The 22,519-nt window shown below is 39.8% G+C and overlaps 2 protein-coding genes and 1 long non-coding RNA gene across 8 annotated transcripts in view; all 3 read left to right on the forward strand.

Annotated features, from left to right (window-relative positions):
* Nucleotides 1-450: 450 nt before the first annotated feature.
* LOC140368744 (actin-binding LIM protein 1-like) lies at nt 451-17,312 on the forward strand. The gene is made up of 18 exons (XM_072455802.1): nt 451-835; nt 7,613-7,759; nt 10,073-10,256; nt 10,338-10,447; nt 11,815-11,941; nt 12,016-12,109; nt 12,218-12,305; nt 12,423-12,481; nt 12,573-12,626; nt 13,030-13,107; nt 13,845-14,015; nt 14,817-14,846; nt 14,940-15,054; nt 15,196-15,279; nt 16,046-16,093; nt 16,313-16,374; nt 16,559-16,607; nt 17,218-17,312. Exons 1-18 carry the CDS (start codon nt 520-522, stop codon nt 17,292-17,294), a joined length of 1,893 nt encoding a protein of 630 aa, XP_072311903.1. The 5' UTR covers nt 451-519; the 3' UTR covers nt 17,295-17,312.
* Nucleotides 17,313-18,408, forward strand: LOC140368745 (uncharacterized). The gene is made up of 3 exons (XR_011928194.1): nt 17,313-17,396; nt 17,538-17,618; nt 17,743-18,408. It is a non-coding gene; the product is annotated as an uncharacterized lncRNA (long non-coding RNA).
* A 1,722-nt stretch (nt 18,409-20,130) lies between these two features.
* Nucleotides 20,131-22,519, forward strand: part of LOC140368734 (uncharacterized) — a 37,804-nt gene continuing 35,415 nt past the window's right edge. For 3 of the 6 annotated variants that reach the window (XM_072455782.1, XM_072455783.1, XM_072455781.1), the window contains exons 1-2: nt 20,131-20,508; nt 22,042-22,119. In XM_072455782.1, coding sequence (XP_072311883.1) covers nt 20,389-20,508; nt 22,042-22,119 — 198 coding nt within the window. In that variant the 5' untranslated portion in view covers nt 20,131-20,388. The remainder of the gene's footprint in view (nt 20,509-22,041; nt 22,120-22,519) is intronic. The other 3 variants (XM_072455784.1, XM_072455786.1, XM_072455785.1) reach the window with 1 other exon arrangement.

Consider the following 22,519-nt stretch of genomic DNA (forward strand, 5'->3'; position numbering starts at 1 on the left):
AACTCTTTATCTGACCAGTGCGTCAATGTGGAGGATTAGATGTTCTACAGACTGGCCCAGACTGTGATTAATACTACAACAGAGTTTTATAAAAACCTCAATCGAATGTAGACTTAAATCATGATTGAGGATTTAAGGTCCTCTTATTTAATCCAAATGAGCACAGGCATAGATGAGACTTCATGTAATGCTTTTACCCTTGCACAGGACATACACAGGTGGACAGCAGCAGCTCATAATCTTCTCATTTGTCCCATAGTCATAGAAGATTACCAGACTGGTGATGGACAGTGAACTGAATGGAAGAGAATTACCTGATGAAGACATTCTGAAGCTCAGATCCTCTGTTCACGGTGAAGATAAACCCTAAAAATATACCTCCCACACTTAATCTTCTTACGGGCATGCAGCCGCAGGGGATAGTATTGACCTGCCTCTTAGACGACACAGTGATTAGAGAGCAACTTAACGCTTGGCTTTCCCACAAAAGACCTTCTCAACTTTGACTCGTGGCGCTTTATGCTTTCGCAGCTGGAGTCAGTGTTCAGCCGGGACTGCTTGGCTGACTCTCTGGACAAAATGAGCATGTCCAACCTCCTCAACCTGAACAGCCTGGGCCGGATCTGCGGCTCGAGCCACAGCAATGAGATGGTGGTGCTGGACCGGGTCAAGAGGAAGAACTCGGTACGTCGCATGTCCATCATCGAAGACGGACAGATCGCAGAAGTGCTGTACCTCATCCCCAAGCAGTCCCTGATGGGCCAGCTGCCTTTAATCGACCCCAGCGACTATATCCTGTGTGAGAAGCTGGCCGGTGTCCCTGCCGAGATGTCAGGTAACCTACACTCACCTCGACAGGGTCACACTGCGAGCCGTAATGCCCAATGCCAATGGGACAACATGTCATAGCTGTAAATCAGAAGATGTTCTAACCATGTTATTTACTACGTTACATGGAGTAAAAGGTGGTTGGATAACTATTCTCTTCCAAGTGATGTCTTAAAGTGATTGTAAATATATTTGCTACTAGGTATTTTTATTTATGTATTAGTTACCTGATGAATGCATATTAATAATCATGTCATTCACAGTGTAAGCTTTAGACCTTAGTGTAGACCTTAGGAAGGTTACACAGAAGACAAATACAAACCATTTTTTAATTAAAATGACACAGGACAATAGAAGGCGAGTTAAAAATGCTCACAGACTTGGTTTTCCTTCAGCCACAGTTTGAAAGTGGACAGACATTCTCTTATTGTGAGAAGAAGGACGGACAGACATTCTCTTATTGTGAGAAGAAGGACGGACAGACGTTCTCTTATTGTGAGAAGAAGGACGGACAGACATTCTCTTATTGTGAGAAGAAGGACGGACAGACATTCTCTTATTGTGAAAAGAAGGACGGACAGACGTTCTCTTATTGTGAGAAGAAGGACAGACAGACATTCTCTTATTGTGAGAAGGACGGACAGACATTCTCTTATTGTGAGAAGAAGGACGGACAGACATTCTCTTATTGTGAGAAGAAGGACGGATAGACATTCTCTTATTGTGAAAAGAAAGACGGACAGACGTTCTCTTATTGTGAGAAGAAGGACGGACAGACATTCTCTTATTGTGAAAAGAAGGACGGACAGACGTTCTCTTATTGTGAGAAGAAGGACGGACAGACATTCTCTTATTGTGAAAAGAAGGACGGACAGACGTTCTCTTATTGTGACAAGAAGGACGGACAGACGTTCTCTTATTGTGAGAAGAAGGACAGACAGACATTCTCTTATTGTGAGAAGGACGGACAGACATTCTCTTATTGTGAGAAGAAGGACGGACAGACATTCTCTTATTGTGAGAAGAAGGACGGATAGACATTCTCTTATTGTGAAAAGAAAGACGGACAGACGTTCTCTTATTGTGAGAAGAAGGACGGACAGACATTCTCTTATTGTGAAAAGAAGGACGGACAGACGTTCTCTTATTGTGAGAAGAAGGACGGACAGACATTCTCTTATTGTGAAAAGAAGGACGGACAGACGTTCTCTTATTGTGACAAGAAGGACGGACAGACGTTCTCTTATTGTGAGAAGGACGGAGAGACATTCTCTTATTGTGAGAAGAAGGACGGACAGACATTCTCTTATTGTGAAAAGAAGGACGGACAGACGTTCTCTTATTGTGAGAAGAAGGACGGACAGACATTCTCTTATTGTGAAAAGAAGGACGGACAGACGTTCTCTTATTGTGACAAGAAGGACGGACAGACGTTCTCTTATTGTGAGAAGGACGGAGAGACATTCTCTTATTGTGAGAAGAAGGACGGACAGACATTCTCTTATTGTGAGAAGAAGGACAGATAGACATTCTCTTATTGTGAAAAGAAGGACGGACAGACATTCTCTTATTGTGAGAAGAAGGACGGACAGACATTCTCTTATTGTGAAAAGAAGGACGGACAGACGTTCTCTTATTGTGAGAAGAAGGACGGACAGACGTTCTCTTATTGTGAAAAGAAGGACGGACAGACGTTCTCTTATTGTGAGAAGAAGGACGGACAGACATTCTCTTATTGTGAAAAGAAGGACGGACAGACGTTCTTTTATTGTGACAAGAAGGACGGACAGACGTTCTCTTATTGTGAGAAGGACGGACAGACATTCTCTTATTGTGAGAAGAAGGACGGACAGACATTCTCTTATTGGGAGAAGAAGGACGGATAGACATTCTCTTATTGTGAAAAGAAGGACGGACAGACATTCTCTTATTGTGAGAAGAAGGACGGACAGACATTCTCTTATTGTGAGAAGAAGGACGGATAGACATTCTCTTATTGTGAGAAGAAGGACGGACAGACGTTCTCTTATTGTGAGAAGAAGGACGGACAGACGTTCTCTTATTGTGAGAAGGACGGACAGACGTTCTCTTATTGTGAGAAGAAGGACGGACAGACATTCTCTTATTGTGAGAAGAAGGACGGACAGACATTCTCTTATTGTGAGAAGAAGGACGGACAGACATTCTCTTATTGTGAGAAGAAGGACGGACAGACATTCTCTTATTGTGAGAAGAAGGACGGATAGACATTCTCTTATTGTGAAAAGAAGGACGGACAGACATTCTCTTATTGTGAGAAGAAGGACGGACAGACATTCTCTTATTGTGAGAAGAAGGACGGACAGACATTCTCTTATTGTGAGAAGAAGGACGGATAGACGTTCTCTTATTGTGAGAAGGACGGACAGACGTTCTCTTATTGTGAAAAGAAGGACGGACAGACATTCTCTTATTGTGAGAAGAAGGACCGACAGACGTTCTCTTATTGTGAGAAGAAGGACAGACAGACATTCTCTTATTGTGAGAAGGACGGACAGACGTTCTCTTATTGTGAGAAGAAGGACAGACAGACATTCTCTTATTGTGAGAAGAAGGACAGACAGACATTCTCCTATTGTGAGAAGAAGGCTGAGTCCCTTTGACAGAGAAGGACACTAGAGCTCATATATGACCACAAACCTTAAACATGGCTGATCTCGGGCAGTGTTCGGGCCTGATGCGTGCGACTGGTCGTGATCGGCGACGTCAATGGTGCAGATAAGAAAGAAAGCATTATTCAGATCAAATGCGTTCATATTAGTGAACACTTTATCAGTTGGGACACAGAGCCAAATATTACATTCTTGTTTTTTTTATTATAAGTCCTGTTTCACTCACAGTCTGTAAGCGACTGGAATCTGCTACTTGTTTATCTTTATTGGAATATGATGATGTTCTGTTAATAAATGTCTGCACGCTCTAAGTACGGTTTATCGTTGTGCATTAAGTGGTTGTGAAAGACTCATCACTGTATGCCAGGGCTGACTGTGCTCAGAGGGTCTAAAAGACTATTTGTGGTTGTGTGCGTCCTGGGGCGGCGAGCGGAGAGCTACCACAGCTTGGAACTCCTTTCTCACTGAGGGGTTTTTGCTCAATTATAAAAACAAAGAGTGAAAATCCTATTTAAAATCGTCTTTTAAATCTAGATTCTGTTAAAGAAATAAAAGAAAAGTATCTATAAATGTAAAAGGATTTGATGATTTATGTGCTGCTATAGTTTCTCTTTGCCCCAGGTCACCCTTGAAAAAGAGGTTTCAATCTCAATAGGTTCTAACCTCGTAAAATAAAAGTGAATAAATAGATCAATTGAAAGATGCTGCAGTCGAGCCCAATGATATGACTAAATATTTTTCCTTCTTGGAATTGAATTGAATTCCTGTCATACACAGTAAAAGTAGACAGACTGTAATAATCAGATGTAAAATCAAGTCTCTTTACCTTCTGTCCTGTCCATTAAGGTCTGAAATAATGAGGACTCATTTGTTCCTGTAATATCCCATTTGGACTGTGAGTTGACCACCATCGATTCTTTGGCTTCAAGTATCTGCCAATACTCCAGGGACAATAGTTATTGCAGTAATAACTGATGGAGATCCAAAATTCAACAAATAAACACCTGATATCAACCGACACCTGTGCAGAAACTGAACATAGCATTTATTTCATTAAAATAATTCATTTGTAATGAAATTGTTGCAATACCATGAATTATTCTTCAAATATCTAGAGAACAGAAAAAGTTCTGGGCCAACATCAGCCCATCAATTGTTTTAGTATCAATTTAGAGGCCACAGAACAGAATATCTTGGAATAGATACTTGATCCAGTAATATTTCCTGGATCAGCACCGACATCTGACACCAGCATCTGCGTCGGTGCATCCTTAATTTTGACTGCTTCATATGGATCAAGAACTTAATATTTAATAATGACAAAGCTTAAGCTTTTTTTTAAGCTTAAAGTCTTATCAACACCAAAACCATGTGTGTCTTCCTACACTGTCATGCTACTACTCGCTGTTGCAGACAAAATCATAATTATTCACTAGCAAGGACCACAACCCCAGCCACGATGCAAAGTGTTTATTGACATACGACAAACATGAACTACACAAATTAACTTAATTAAAAGAGGGTGGGAGGGAGGGGCACTAAGTCACGAACGCTGATGTGTGTGACCTGGATGCTTAAAGGGTGTAGCCGCAGGAAGGGGCGTGAAAGGGGAGTGGTCCTGCTCCCGAACTTAGGATAACAAGCTTAACTTCATTGAAAATAAAATATAAAGCGTACGTATAAATATCTCATGTAGAAGTAGTAAACCGCACACTGCACATTAAATGCCACTCCTTGTGCCCGTCTGCGACACACACGCACACACACGCACACACACACACACACACGCACACGCACACACACACACGCACACACACAGTCGGAGTGGCACCGCCCCCTTTCCCTGGACAATCCCGTTAGCTCTCCTTTCTCAGACTCGGTGCAGTGGCTCTCCGCAGATGTGGTCCCACCTCCTCCAGATATGAAACAAAAAGGTACCAATATTTATTCTTTAGCCATTTCTGAATCCGCTTTTTCATCACAAATATGTCACAAATATAAGCTTGGAGTCAAAGTGAGGCTGGATTTGACATCTTCCTGAACTTGATTTGTTTTGGTTTTCTCTTATTGAACTTATAATAATGCAGATTGTATGGAGGTAATTGGTGTTGTGTTGTTTGTCATCACGTGAGATAAACTTATATAAAGTATTTTCTGACTGAGCTTTAGGAAACATGACTTTAATTACTTACAGTATAAAAAAGAAATGCTGTTTTTGTTGTACTGAAATGGCTTCTGGCAACAATGGCCTTTGTAAATGAATAGGTAGGACTATTTTGAAAAGTAATTTGAGCAGATTGCTTTTGGCAGGATACAGTGAGCGCAGAACATTGCAGTAGAAATATGATATGCTTCCAGTATAAGGGACGGGCACACAACATTTGACAGACGCACATTTTCACCGTAACTTCATCTCCGTGTTGTGGGATTAACAGCGCGTCTTCTGCTTCTTTACATTTGCTGCCTTTCTAAATCCATCTTTTGCTAATACTTAACACAATATCAACTTGCCATATTTGTCAAGGTGCTTTGGACAAACGTCTCTAAACAGTCGAGGCAAGAAACACAAAATAATCATTCATTTATTTCAATATCTGTGAGGAAAAACAAAAAGCTGGTCAATCACAAAACATAAAACAATAAAAGAAATAAAACATGTTGCTGTACTGTCACATTTTCATGATTCAAAAACACATTCTATTGGACAGAGGCACCACTTGCTTCATAATCTGCGAGTATGATTTAGCCTTTTTTGTTTCCACATGCTTGTTGTCACGGTAACAGATCCACATACCGTAGGTGCCTGACTCAACTTCTCCGGAGTTGAGTGAGTTGAAGCTTGTTGAGAGAGTATCAATTGTTTGGTGTGTGTATTTACAGTAAAGGAGATTAAACCTGGGCGCTCGGTGCTGTCTCCCCCGTCCATGTCTAAACACAGAGAGAAGGGGGACACGGGGGGACGACGCGGCGGGGGGGACGCAGGGGGGCTCTTGACGTGCTGCATTCTTTCTTCCTTGTCCGCTGCTAATCACATTCAGAGTGTTTGAAGTTGCCAGTGATTAGATTGCAAAGGCATCTGCTGCTTCTTCTGCCTGTTGGATTTTAAGGATCAACTTTTATAAGCAGTATCTGAAAGCTTTCATACAGTCGGGTTAAAGTTCATCCCGAATAATAATAATTTCGTCGTTAATGCGCAGTAGATTGACTCAACCATTTGTCTGTGGGTCCAAAAAACAAAAGCAAACTGAACAAGCAGCTGTACATTACTTTGAGTTATATAAGGCAAGCTGTTGTTTTGTTGGCCAACTCAATAAAGGGATGAAGCCGTTGGAATTAAATGCCCTTTGAACTGCTTTTACTGTGTCAGGCCACAGAAAAATACACTCAAAGGAGATTAACATGTTTGGTTTTGCAATGTTCCTAAATTAAGATCGTCGCCCTCATCATCAGGCATCGCACAAACGTCTCTTTTGATGATGACACATATTTTCCAAAAAGGCTTTGCAAATAACACACTATTCATTTTTGATATGTTAAAAAGGGGAAAAAAAGAGCATTTGTTTGAATTTATTCACCGACATTATGTTTTTCACTGATAAAACAGAGATTGAGGAATTATCAGTGTTTCAAAAGTTGTTGTAAGTAGTTCAAATGCTTTTTTATGTTTTAATTGATTGAATTAACCTTGAACTATAATGGGCGATATATCATACACTCTCGCCTCACAGCAACAAGGTTCTGGGTTCAGGATCTGGAGATGGGTGACTCCAATGACAGTGGAGGATGGGTCAAAATAAAGTGTGCCATAACTATAAAATATTCTTCTGAAGATAAATGTTTATGTTTAGGAGAAACAAAAAGAGTAGGATATTTCTGCAAATGTTTAGTTAATTTCATGGTCTATGATACATTGTACAGAAACATTTTAGACACATTTTAGCACATTTTTTATCAGAATATCCCCCTAAAATATTGATAACATAGCCATTGTTAACTATTGTAAGGATTGGAGTGGAATTTCATAGTGTGTCGAGACCAAGAATATGTGTTGAAACCAGGAATGAATAATCCAAAAAGATTTCCAATAAACTACGTCACTGATAATAATAAATCACTGTGTTCTGTTCCTGCAGTGATGCACGCTCAGGACGGCTGCAACCTGAACACCTCGCAGATGGAGAAGAGGACCATCGAGTGTCACCGATGTGGAGAGCCCTGCAAAGGACAAGTGCTGCGGGTCCAGAAAAGCCACTTCCACATCAAGTGCTTCACATGCAAGGGTCAGTCCACTAATGTCCTTCTTTTAAACACTTTCAAACATCAGCTTTCATGAGCGTTTAACTACCAGTAAGTTACAAGCGTTTTCCTCCTTCAGTACAGTCAGAGTTATGTTTTGAGTGATTCATGTTCATGTTTGAGGAGTCCTGCTTTGCACTACATTCAGAAGTTACTACAGTTTTTGAGGATTTGTACTTTGCTAGACTTTGCTTGAGTTGTATATATTTTTACATTTTTTGTTTTATTAACCTTCATTTAACCATATAAGGAAGGATCCATTGAGATCCAGACCTTTTTTCCGTTTTTAGTTGAGTACTTTTGATTCCACAACATTTAGGAGACAAATGTGATACAATTTTTTTAAAAGTAAACCGTTCTTAATCGTTACTTTTGTAGTTTTCAATGTCGTTTGTCCCATTTAAAGCCTTATCATGTTAAAAGGACACATTTTTACAGATACAGTCTGATGTCTCTTTAATCTATTTGAAGGAACGTTAACAAAATGTGCAGCTCCATCAAACATTCAGCTGAGTATTAAACACTTCTTTAAAATGATTAGTTTAAAAAGTACTGAAGTAATTACTACAGCAATGACTTCACTACTTTAACTAATAATAATGTAATCATTTGACAGAGCTACTTTTACTTGCATTGAGTAATATTTGACCTGGTGCATCTGCATTTTGATACACATAGTTTGATCAAAATAAATACAAATCTGACCCTTGTTATGTTGAAATGCCACAGCAGAGAATCCATTTTGAACAGGAAATCAAACTTGTTCCTATCAGTAAGTCATTTAAGATCAATACTGCAACAAAATGTAAAATGTGTCTGCAAAGCAAGTTAGTATTGAACATTATGCAACAGCGTGAGTTTTAAAGAGCTTGTTTTGGTGCAGTCACAGAAGCAAAATGTTCCGCGCGAGCTCCTGTGCTGAGTGATTGGGAATGACAGGCCTCTCATGTCGTTGTCCTTTCATTTCAGCTCAATGGTGTTTACAGCACAGACCAAACAAAGAGTCTCTGAAAAGCTCACAGAATGCAGCACTATGAAGAAAAAAAACCCCAGAGCTCTTTAATTATGTTGTCATAATTCGATTTTTAATGATGTGATAATAAAGGATTTAACATTTTTGAGTTTACAAAGTGCATTTTCCTGGCATGTGGTTTATATAGGAGTAGAAGATAATGCTTGAAATGCCATGTGGATTTGTGCAGCTCACAGGGGTCCCAGAATAGAGCAGTAATAATGTGTCCTTGGCGTCTGGCTGCCTTCTGCTGGTGGGACAGTGAGACAGCGACAGGAACATGAAGGCACAGTCTCTGCTGGGTCACATGTCTCACAATGACAGAAACAACACTGCAGGAGGGTTATGTAAGGCTCAGGCATAGCAACAGTGCGTCCCAAACCAGGACCACCCCCTTTGACAATACAATTAACTTAACGACTTTGTTTTTTTGTTCTTTGGTGATACTTATGTCATGTTTTTAAATCAAATTGTGAAGAAATGACTTTGTTCTCAGCTCTGTTAATGGGAATTTTATGTTGGATACATTTTTCTTGGGTATTAAATGCAGAGATTAAGAAGGTTGAGGGTTTGTCTTAGACTTTATTTATCCAAAAGGGAATTTACTTGAACACAGTACCAAACATATTGCAATATAATAATAAAGGGTAAAAAGTAAATGGTAAAAAAATAGCAAGAGTGTGCAATAAGGTACAAACATACAGTTTTTTAATATGTTCAAGTAGAATAAAATATGATAAATACTAAATATATCTAGGCTCTGTACAAGAGGTGGGATGAGGAGATACAGCGCACAGAGCAAGATGAAAAACAACTCACCCTTATGTAGCCTAATAGATAACCTTATGGAGTGTGGTATGAATTTAGTCCTTTATTGTTCACTGTGGGGGCGGAGTCTAGCTTTGTTCTCCTTCTGCCCGATGTAGACTAAGGTTAAAGTGAATAGTTGTATTCTTATTACTGGCGTTAACGTTTTGTAGTATCTTTTATTTTCGACAATAGAATGTAATTTTGGCACAAAACAATCGCAGCTACAACTTACTTCAAGCCAGACAAAACCTTTAAAAAATGTGCCATATTTATCGATACTTGTTCGAATTAGTATCTCTTCGTTTTGATACTAGTAAAGTAATATTGGTTTGTATCACATTTACCTATAGCAGTTATCTGACCAGTGACCACATACAAGCCATATATAACCAGTCTCACAGACGTTTAAGCCTAATAGGAGCGAATAGAGCAACATGGCCTATTACTTAAATGTATAAATGTCATTCTCCGTCAGTGTGCGGCTGTGACCTGGCTCAGTCCGGCTTCTTCGCAAAGAACGGGGACTGCCTGTGTCCCGTGGACTTCCAGCGGCTCCACGGCACCCTCTGCACCAACTGTGGGGAGTTTGTGGAGGGCGAGGTGATCACCGTGCTGGGGAAGAACTATCATCCCGCCTGCTTTGTGTGCACCATTTGCACGTAAGATACACTCAGCAACTTCCCAGGTGCTGTATAAGTTTCTCTGTCTAACTTTTCTTTTGTGCGTTTTTTTTGGGGCAGAAAACCCTTTCCTGCTGGAGATTGTGTCACATTCAGTGGAAAAGAGTGTATCTGCCAGCGATGCCTTCGACCCGTGTCTCCTTCAAATGACAAACCCAAGCTCTCCAACAGTAGGTGCACTCTTACATCACCACATCGTTAGCATCAGGTATTTTTAGCATGACTCATTGCATCAGCCACCCACGGTCTATACTATGCACTATACACTATATACACTGCATTATTTGTGCATTGTTTTGACAGTAACCTGCACCTGGAAATCACATTGTCTCCTTAATATTGCTTCTAAATTAGTCACATTATCCTTTTGTTTTTTTATGATGATTTTTGTGTCCAGAATTATCAATCAAATCAATCAAATCAATCATCTCCCTATAATGAGGAAAGCAGACCAATTTGTTCCCAAGTCTGACTGGACAGATCCCATTGGTGCGCTCCAGGTCACAAAGTCAGTGCCTGAGAGAGTGAACTCCAGCCTGACCCTGGAGAGCTCAGCATGGAAAGTGACGCGCTGTGAACAGGATTAAGGTGTATTAAGGATCAGACGCACAGAGGTAAAGATTAGCTCCCTGTTCAGTAATGGACTAAGTAGTACGTTTGTTCACTTTCTTTGTCCTGCCAAAGTCTGATCAAACTATTAGAGAAATTTAAATACTTCAAAAAATGTTTTAAAAGTAGTTGTAGTTTTTGGATCAGTTTTCTGAGATTTAGTTGTGCAATTGTAAACAAAGATGCACTTTTCTGGTGAGAAGGTCTGCAACCTGCTCGTCTCCATGGAGATAACCAAACCAGTTTTTCTGATATGGAAAATGTATGGGAAATGAGGGCAAAAAGGCCAGATGTCCTGGAAAATACATATTTTGTTTTGCTGGCTTATTGAATATCAAATGACTAGAAACTGCTGCTGCCATTATCACAGTGTAAAGAGCAGATGAGAAAAAAACTTTAAAACCCCCAAAAATGCTGTAAATTGCACCTTCTTTATGCTAAATGTCTTCATCTCTTTATCTTACCTGCGAGATATGACCTTGGTGTCAGATATTTATACGTCCCGTGTTTTCCAGTGTTATAGTTGCAACATTAGACCCACAGTTCAAATGAGAAATAAGATATAATAATAATAATAATAAGTGTTTTTGCCCTGTGTCATTCATTTTCAAGCATTGTGAACTTAGACCACATCTTTATTATAAAAACTGTATAATAAAGGTGGTAATGTGTTTGTAGACAATAAAGATTTCAAAATGGATTGTTTCCGGTGACAGATACCATAAGTTTAATGCAATACAATAACATTTCCCTGGAGACGAGTGGGAGACATGTGGGTGAAAGTTACATAGTGCAACTTTAAACACATAGGCAAACACTGTCAAAGAGGTTGTGTCCTGTATATTTTGATCATTACGTGCATAATAGAGATTAAGTTCAACATATTCATTGAATCGTTGTCATGGTGATGGACTCTGTGTGTTCTCAGACTGCAGTGGCTGTGGCAGAGACATCAAGAATGGCCAGGCGCTGGTGGCTTTAGGAAAACGATGGCACCTCGGCTGTTTTAAGTGCAAAGCCTGTAACCGAGCCCTGAGCGGCGAGTACATCAGCAAGTATGTACTGTACTGTAACAAGTGACATCACACCTTCTGCAATTCTTGTGTTTCTAAAATACCTTTCGTGTCAGAGATGGCGTTCCATATTGTGAGAAAGACTACCAGCTTCAATATGGAGTCCAGTGCGAAGCGTGTCAGAAATTTATCACGGGTAAAGTTCTTGAGGTAAGCCGACACAGCCAACTGTAAAATGACACTATGCTATGTTGATAATGCTATGTTTTTTACAAAACACTGTACAAATATCACGTTTTGCTTGTTCATTTCTTGCAGGCGGGAGACAAGCATTACCACCCCGGCTGTGCAAGGTGCTGTCGGTGTCACAAAATGTTCGCAGAGGGAGATGAAATGTATCTGCAAGGTAACGAGGCTAAATATATTGTATGTAGTTAAAGGTCCGTAAAATATAATGTTCTTTATGGGCTGTTACATTTATGCCCTTAAAGGTTGTGGAAGTTAACTCTGCTCTAATTCACAGGGTCGTCTATTTGGCATCCAGACTGCAGACGTGGCAGCAGAAGCGAAGACAGTTCAATGGTGAGAATTGACTTCACAATTATAAGAAAGACACAATACAGCAGATGAGGGACAATCCATTCTTCTGTGTTGTGTTTGTGTTGGTCTGCAGCCCAGGTCCAAAACGCCCTGTCTCTATTACTTTTTCCCCCCAGCCCATCTTAAGGTTATTATTTTACATCAGAGTGGCTTTTGTAGTGTGGTCTTGAGCAGTCTGTAATCTCAGATTAACCACAAACTTGCAAGTTTCACATGCAAGCTCTGCTGTGCCACTTTTAGGTCAAACTGAATTAGCCACAGCAAAACTAAATGGCTTTGGCTTTCGGTTGGGAGAATAAATGCATGCTTGTCATATGCGCTCACCATTGTAAAAGCAGATTACATTGTACGCTTTGGGAATGTTTTGGTGTGATCTGTTCTTACCTCCTACATTCCTGCCTAGATCTACAGTGAGTCTACAGTACTGAGTTGTACACGATCACACCAAATGAAGGACATTTCTTTTCAACATAAATGAGAGTTCTCTAAGTGAATCTGACAGTGAAAGGGATTCTCTTTTCTTATTCCAGCCCACGCACTCTTCTTCTGAGAGCTCCTGCTCCAGACCGGGCTCCTGCACCCCGGGGAGTCCTGGGCGCTCCCTCTGTGTAAGTCCTCATAACATTGTCCTCAGTCTCTCCATGGTGCCACTTTCACTTCTATCCTTTATTTACACAGGGCAGTCGCAACGACAAAATCTCTCTTTTGACTGATATTTCCTATTTGCCGTAAAGAAAAAGAAAAACAAACTATAAGATAAAAATTACCTTGACTGCTCGGAACTAGATCATTTGTGGTTGAAATATTCATATTCAGCCTTTTATTGAATATGAATGTAATCCCTCAATTTCAATCACGCTTTCAGATTGATGCTGGTCAAAGGCAACGTCCAGCTGCCATTTACCTGTTTTTCAACCTGTTGATGTTTGGAATGCACTTTATTCCCTGTAAAAAAGTATTAAAATGGACAGTTATATGGTTAATATGTTAATATGGCTGTCCTTGAATAGAGTAACTTATGATATTTGGATAGCATGTGACACAATTATATCAAATGGCATATTATAATATATCTTTATAAATATTTTGTTCTGTTATTTTCTAGCCTTAGTTGACTTAAGTGACTTTGCTCTAGGTCACATAATATTATGACCTAATGACATTGCCTTACTTTATTTGTATTGTGCCAACTTCGGTCCAGTGTGGTGTCATGGGATTAAAGTTTCATTCCTCCCACAATTTATGTAATATACACCTGACCGTATCTGTCTGTGTTTCCTCTCCTCCTCCCTCTTTCCCCCCCCTCTCCCTCCCTCCCTCACTCTCTCTCCTTTCCTCGTCCCAGGCGAAAGTAGATAATGAGATCATTGATTATCGAGACTTAGCAGCAATTCCCAGAGTCAAGGCTATATATGATATAGAGCATCCTGATATGATTTCCTATAAGTGTGCGAACAACAACTCTTCTGATTTGGACAACAAAGGCAGCGGTCAGCACAGTGTCAGCCCTGCCGAGGTAAATGCATCCCAAAGCACCACTGATGTGTGTTGACTTTGTGGCTTTCTTTACACTTGGTTTGATTCTCACTCAAACTAAGTGCTGTTTCATTGTGCTGGTTCCATTTCTCTGTCATGGGAAATGCACTTTTCGCTCTTGCTTTCTTGCTGCACATGGGTAGAATTGTTGTATGATATTAAAGCAACAGTAGGCAAAGAAAAACATTTTTAATGAAAGTTGTTTCATTAAATGGTTATACTGTGATTATACTGTTATACAATATACAATACAACCACATATACAATGTGTGGTTATACTGTATGTCTGTTACTGGACCCAATCACATGAAACAAAAGCTGGCTGGAAAGTTCAATTTTCTCACAATAGTTTCAGAATGTGGTGCTTGAACACAGTTTAAAAAAAGAGTCAGACATTAGAGTAATATGGTTGATTGTGGGGCCAATTCCTGACAAATAACAATAAGATTTGACATTTGAGGATGATAAGTTTGAATATTTCTTGTAAAAACAATAACTCTCATCTGAAATCATCAACTTCTAATGACAATGACCTGTTGCATGCCCTAGAGTGGAAGGAATAAATCTTTTGCCAAATTATTATTGTTTTATACGATTGCACACAAACTTTTTGAACCTCTAACCACTGTGTCTGCACTGTGTTATAAAAGTTGTTCGGTTGTTCGAATCATTTTGCCTACACAAGCTCTAATATTTGACTAACTAGATGTGCCTCTATGAAATAAAACAAATATATACTTAAATATAAATCTATATTTTCATATATTTTTCTTTGTTTCAGTCTCCGGCCAATATGTCAGTAAGCACAGAGGTAAGTATATTTTTTCTACTCTATCAATCAAAAGTTATCCACTGTACATAATGGCTTCATTTGATAAAACAACCTTGCTTCTTGCCTTTGCAGGATAGTTATGAATTGAGGAGGCACATCCCAAAATCATCAACACAGCAATCTTTTGGAGCGTACAACCGCCACAGCTACACGCCGTCCCGGTCCCCTCAGCACTTCCACAGACCGGGTAAGAATAAAACAACCATGTAATACAGTCACAGCCTATTGCAGACGTATAGATTTTGATGTAGCTGTTCTTAAATGTCCTTCTCTCCTTCACCCTCACTGCTCCTCTTCCTCCTCACTCACTCCTCGATAACATCTATAGGGCTGGCAGTTTTCTCCTCTTTGCACTCTGGCCATAACGGTCCCACTTCCCCTTTAAGTCACAGCCCTGTCTCTGCTAACAAAGGTAAGACCCCTGCCCACCTTTACAAATGCCTCGATTGCATTTAATGTCCTGTTCTAGGCGAGCTTATTAAGGGAATTGCCCGAGCATGATGCACTGCTTCACTGACTCTGATCAAGTGTATAAAGCTTCATTGTGATCGGTGACAGAGTGGAGTGGTTCAACTGTGCCATCTAGTGGTAGTAGTTGTTATAGACCGAAATGTAACTTGTCTGGATGTTACTTTACTACATTTCTGGTAAGGGGTCCACCTGCTTATGGCATTAAACGTATATATCTTGCATTTATTGTATTACAGGGGTTTTCATACCTTGAAAAACATGCATCCATACTGTGAGCGGGGTCGCCTCCCCACAGATCTGACTTGTAACTTGGCCTTGTATCATCATATGCTTGTCTTCACAGAGATGCTATGTTTAATGCATACTGTGAAACCCTGTAGACCAGTGGTTTGCAAACTTGTTACATCAAATACCACAAATTTGGCTGTCACAGTACCTCCAGATCTAAATCGGGTTTATCATAGGACTATTCCAGGTCTAAATTATGGGCCAAACCAGATCTTAAGCAGGAATACACCATTTCCACAGTAGTTTTGACAAATAAATTACTCAAAGAAGAGCAAAAATGTGATTAAAATGTCATCTAAGTGAAGTAAACGCTATAACAAAGGCAAAACCCCTCACTAGAAAGGTTAAAAAGTGCACCTTCTGAAATTGTGTTGTTGTTGTTTGCATTTTGAAGAGTGACCATTTTCCTTTGTCCACAGACCACGCCCACAACATGTACTCGAGACCTCCAGTATACAAACAACACGGTAGAGTACTTCTCATGTGTGTCAGAATCACTTAGTTGTATGTACGCATTCTCAGTATACCTGGTCGTACAGCACTCATATATAGCACTGTACTGAGAAACTGTAAGCAGAGGGACACGCTATAGGTCTATATTTAGTAAACCCTCTCTATTCTGAAGGCTGAGTTGTTCATCTTAAGATCTGATTGTGAGCTAATCTGCGCCTTTCACCTTCCCATAGATTTGAACTTGACGAATCAGACCTGCTCTCTGCCAGGGTTCGTGCGTAACAGCCTCAATCCGGTAAGAACCACGTCTGTGATTTTATACATGGGCATTAAACAGGATGGAGCTGCTGTCTAATACGGCTAAAGCACAGCGATTAAGTAAAGGGAAATGAAATGTAAAGCAAAATATATTTCACTATAAATGTTTCATGAGCAAATTGTAAAGTTCGAATCTGTTTTTTTTCTTCTACAAATTAAAGATGCACATGCCAGTCGATTACACACCGTACAATGGCAACATGAACAAAGGTGATTTCCATTCATTATTACCAGGGATGTCATGATTATTCAATTAATCGGTAATTGCGATTATTCAAGTCACAAGATAATGTTTTTTTAATTTAAAATGATAATTCAGACCATTTTAAAAGCAAAGTTGTGTATTTTTACTTCAATGTATAAGCCAAAAATAATACAAATTGTTTTATCTGGCTGTTTTTTGCGCACCAACTTTTTTTTGTTTAGTAACAGTAAACATTTAAGTACAATTTTTGTAAACTCAATAACACGTTTTAATTTAATCTAATCTTTTTCATGATCATGTTTCTTTTGTTGTTCTGTTTAAAAAATATATATTATTCCTAATTTTGCTCTTTGTCTGTTTTTGTTTTACATTTTAGATAATAATAAAAAATAATAAAAATATCATTCTATAAAGCTGGCCACAAACTTGAGGAATAGTAACATATTAGACAATTTAAAATCTACATATAGATTCACCGTGTTGTTTTTTCTTACAATAATCGTACCACTAAAATTTGATATCGTGACATCCCTGATCATTATTGGTACATAAACCAAATCGACTTATTTATTACTGTATATTTATATCTGAATTCCTTCTCTTTTTCACTTTCAGATTTTAAGGTAAGAGGCTACAGTTTCCATAACAATACATCAGCTTGCCACAACCATTTAACCCTTCATTTCATCTGACTAACACCATTATGGCTTATTGCATGACTGTAGCTCATCTATGGCTCTCAGCTTGCACGGATGGGCAGAGGCATGTCTTTGCCTAATTTGTTGGAGCCAAAAGCAAGTATTTTTTTTCAGTTCCTTTGTTTTGGTGTGCAGTGCTTTTTGTCAGTGTTATGCTTGGACTGTTTGCACTATGATTTCACAATAATTGCATTTAAGTTAAACCATGACTTCATCTCACCTTGTATTTTCCCCCAGATTTATCCATATGAAATACTCACAGTCACCAACAGGGGGCGAGTGAAACTTCCCAGAGACATAGACAGGACCAACCTTGAGGTAAAATACTTATAATGTCTTTTAATATAATATAATATAATATAATATAATATAATATAATATAATATAATATAATATAATATAATATAATATAATATAATATAATGTTTTTCCTCCCCCACAGCGTCATTTGTCGCCTGATTCATTCTTTGACCTTTTTGGCATGGACCCCCCAGAATTTAACAGACTCCCTCTTTGGAAACAGAATGAAATGAAGAGAAAAGTTGATCTCTTCTAATTAAAAACAACGCCTTCTATACATAATTTGTGAATGATATGCGTATACATTCTGAACACGCTAAATATCCAGAGAAATGTCACCAACCACAACATTAATTTGTGTGTGTTTTCCACTGTATCTCTCACCTTATTGTACACATCACATATCACGTTGTTTGTACCTCGAAGCACATAGGAACACGAGAACATGAGAAGCGTATAGAGTGACTTTGGGATTTTGTTCATTTTCACAATTCTATAACAAATATGTCTTCTGCCATTCTGAAATGTGTATTCTAAAGACAAAGTAATCAAGTTTTTGTTATGTGTTCCAGAATATTGTTATTTATTATCATTGTATGTGTATTATTGCCAGGATTCTCTTATTTAATGGGCACTTGGGCTACCTAAATCTTATGCATTTAAGTTATAATTTTAAATGCTTTATTGATCAGATTATAAAGATGTTTTACATGTGTTAAGTTAGGTAAGACAATACATTTCTCTGCCCTGCATATGGTATTTTACCCTATAAGCACAGTCTCCTGAATCCCAACCCACCTGTATAAAACACTGTCGCACTTTTTTGCCACGTTGAAATTGAATGATGAAATAAACATTGTTGTTTGACGTCATTGATTTCCACTGCAAGTTTGAAGACTCTTAAATGCAATATCTTATCATGACTGTGACTGCTATTCCTGGTGAGGAGTTAAGGCTGCACTGTTTCGATGTCACCTCACCGTCAGAATGTAATGATAACACAGTCGGGAGTGTCTTCTTAAAAGTTACAGTCACAGTGGATTTCATAGAATTATTATTTAAAGGAAGAAATCCAGGGAGTTAACCAGTCTGTCATTGTTTCCTGTCACCTGTGATGAGCAGAAAAATCACAAACAAACAAAAACCCAATTGTGAAACTATTTTCATATTGATAATGAAATACCCATTATTTGTGCTCAAATGGAAGATCTAAAAAGATTTCCTTTCTCAAACACTAAGGCTCTGCAATAGAATAAACCAAAATACATATATATCTTGGATCTTCTTATCTGTTTAAAGTAGCATGGCACATTTTTATGGTTGCGTAGGTTATTTGGCTCTCTCCTTGTGGATGTTTTAAGATGGGCCCTTCATATTGGATCATAACAATTATAGAGCTGGAGCCAAAGCATGTAATTAAGTTAGAGTAATATTAAACTTTTAAATAATCTTACTCAAGTAAAATTAAAAATAATTAAATCAAATAAATACTTAGCTACTGGAGAAACTACTTGAACAGATGCTGATATTTCATAAGAATAAACACAAAAAATACAAAAAACAAATTGTTTCTGAAGCTAAGTTTGACATTTAATAATGTCAACATACAGCTTTTGTCACAATAGACTTACTCACAGTGTGACATAAGAGTAATCAAAACGTTAACTCAAGTAAGAGTATTGTTACTTCAAACTAAAATATCACTCAAGTACAAGAAAAAGTACGACGTCAGAAAACTCCTCAGACAAGTTCAATGTCTTCAAAAAGTTACTCTAGTAAATGTAACGGACCCGCCTCTGATCTATCATAGAGATTCTTTTCACATGAATAAATCCCATTGAAACTTTACAAACGGTGATCAAAACAAACGTGAGGATGTCACATGACACTTCTGCACCAAAAGTTTCCTCGAGGAGGGAGCGCGAGGGGGGGCGTGGTCTTTAAAGCCCACCAAGCTTGGCCCGGAGCGGTCTGTTTGGAAGCTTCCCATTGGTCCGACGGAGATACGGCCTCAGCGGTGGGCGTATCCTCACACCTCATTGGCTGCTGGCGCTTTCCGTCAGCTCTGCACTTTCCCCCTGAACACCTCCCCCTCTCTCCGCCAACTGGATGCGCGTCCCAGCCTCGTCCCAGCCTGGATTTTCGCGAAAACATCAGCCGCAGACTGCGTACCAGCGCCAAGTGCGAGGCCCGGGACGACGAGCGCGACCCCGAGCCATGGGTTCAACGGAATGACAGCCGCGTCCATGGCGTTTTCAGACTCGGACGGCGGCGGCGTTTGGCCTTGAGCTGCGGCGTCAAACAGCGGAGGAGGAACGCGACATTTAACTGGGATGAATGCAACGATATCACTTGTGAGATAGTCAAAGACGACGAGAGAGGCCAGAGTGGACTCTCTCCGCCCCATGGAGGATGACGGGACCTTTGCAGTAAACTCCGGGCACGGAATGTCACCTGGGACGCGACCACCGCACTTCGGACGGCGCATTTAGCGGGGGGGGGGGGGAAACAACAACCCGCGGCGGGGACTGAGCCGCACAAGTTGAGCAGATAGTGCGAGCTGCGGGACGCGTGCCCTGACACAAGATGAATATAATAGATATAACTTAAGGCGAGGTTCTCCACAGCCTCAGGTGACAGGTAACAGCCACGTTATGTGCGCGATGCTTTTAATCCACGCTTTTTTCCGTTTTGTTTTAGCCGGTTTTTGATCTATTTTGGCAACGCAAATAGAACAGTCTGACTTTCTAACATTCTTTCACACAAGTGACTCATTTTGAAACCAGCCATGTCTTTGAAGGAAAACGCTTGTCGGAAATTTCAAGCAAACATCTTTAACAAAAGTAAATGCCAGAACTGTTTCAAGCCCAGGGAGTCCCATCTGCTCATCGATGAAGACCTAAACCAGGTGAATATTGTGTCCCACGGTGGGATGTGGAGTTGGGCTTGTTGCGTCCCAAAGTCGGACAGCCTCATAAATAACAGCCCTCTGTCAGTGGACCATCATGCAGAGGTTGGGGTCAATTGGACATGCTTTGTTGCCTCTGGGCTTGACCTTATTTCATGGATATAGAGCTCTCTCTCTCTCCACCCTCCCTCCCAGCACTTCTTATCAGCTGCTTATGTTGATTCAATTGACTTTGTGCCATTTGTGTTAACAGTTCACATTTCATCTCACTTGCTCCTGTCACAGAAATACCTTGCAGATACCAGTTAAACCAGTGTGAATGACCCAAGCTGTTGAGAAAGTGGACAGAATGACACAACTATACCTTTTGTAGTAGATAAAATCACTTCCTTCCCCCCCAAACAAGAATTCACACCCTCTAAACACTGAGAAGTTTGATTGTTATTGCATGTATTTATTCCTTTATTAAATGACGCATAATAAATCAAAATGGGCATGTTGGAATGAACAGATTTCACGACAAAGAAATCCTCCAATGCTTTGAAAGGTAAAACCATTTAAAGGGTAAAAAATGACCCAGATTTGAAGTGTCAAGAGTTGGTCTGGCAATTCATCCCTGCAGTCGGGTCACGTGAGAATTAACTGTGTTGATTTGAAATGTATGGTGACCTTAATCCATCTTTTTCTTTTCAGTTTATGTATCAGTTTATGTATCAGGTGCAGATACTTTTTGCTTTTGTTATTATACATGCATTTTCCCCCCCTGTGCCATCTCATTTACAGAGTCATTCCAGAGATAAATACCTTGTAAGTTGTGGCATTCTAGACTTTTATGCATGTTTTTTTTATGTGGCGCGAGGTTATGAGTGTAATCACAGCTGTTCGTAGTGGGGTGTGAAGGTGCCAGGTGGCTTTAAATGTCAAAGCGTCGGACTGGAAGTGAATTATGCAAGATTTGTTAACATGTAATTGGCCATGTCGTGACGGAATGCCTGTGCGCGCATTGTAAGGCAGAAGAAATTCCTATCACACCGCGCGATGGCTGCAGTCCAAGTTTGTATATTTTTTAAGTATTTCAAAAAAAGTTTCTCCTTCCAATTGCAAATGTGTGACCACAAACGCTCTGCTGCAACTTCCTTACTCGATTGTCTCATTTGCTATTTTTCCTCGCTGGCTTCTTCTGCCTTTCGGTGCCCCCTCCACCCACCAGTCCACCCACTTCGAGGATCAGAGGGAAAAATCATGTGTTTTGGCCTTTCCTCTCGTTCTGTGGCAGCATGGTGTGCTGGAACAGAGCCAGCTGCAGGGGAATGTAGCCTGCAGACGACTCGCAGTGTAGTTGTTGGATTGAAACTGTGTCCTTATTGTGTGTGGGGCGACTTGATATGGCTTCACTTGGCCGCAACCAGGAAGAAGACCGCACCATCTTTTGTGACATAATAATGAATGCATGATTGCACTGTCCATTGGTGCGTTTATGTCCCACTTGGTGTTCAACTGAACGCATTGTAATTGTCTTTACTCCTCCGCCAGGCGAAGCCGATATACGGAGGGTGGCTGCTGCTCGCCCCAGAGGGAACCAATTTTGACAATCCATTGCACAGATCACGGGTAAGCAAGCTATAAAGTGCAGTTATTTATCTGCAAAAGAACATTCTGTCAAACGCGCAGATAAAGATTTGGGTTAAAAGTGTGAGCGAGAGGGGAATGACCCTTAGTGCACCGTCCACAGCTCGATCCAAGCGCAGAAAGCATCATTTTTAACTTCCTCTTATTATTTTATTGAATGTATATATCAGTGTACAGTTTCAAGTGGCATCATAACCCAAACATTGAAATGAAATAAAGCTTAAAAAACCTTATTCTGCACTTACAGCCCTCCAAGTGAGTGAGATTGAACTTGCAATATTTGTGTTAAGACTCCCAACAGCAATTCTGATTCTTTTTGTTTCATGTTGACAGTCGAGTTCTTGCTTTTACTTAAAAGTTAGTCACAAAAAGACACCTTGTT

This window comes from Eucyclogobius newberryi, unplaced genomic scaffold, assembly GCF_026437365.1.
Source record: "Eucyclogobius newberryi isolate DKJ021-1_F unplaced genomic scaffold, fEucNew1.0.hap1 SCAF_20, whole genome shotgun sequence".
NCBI classification, from domain to species: domain Eukaryota; kingdom Metazoa; phylum Chordata; class Actinopteri; order Gobiiformes; family Gobiidae; genus Eucyclogobius; species Eucyclogobius newberryi.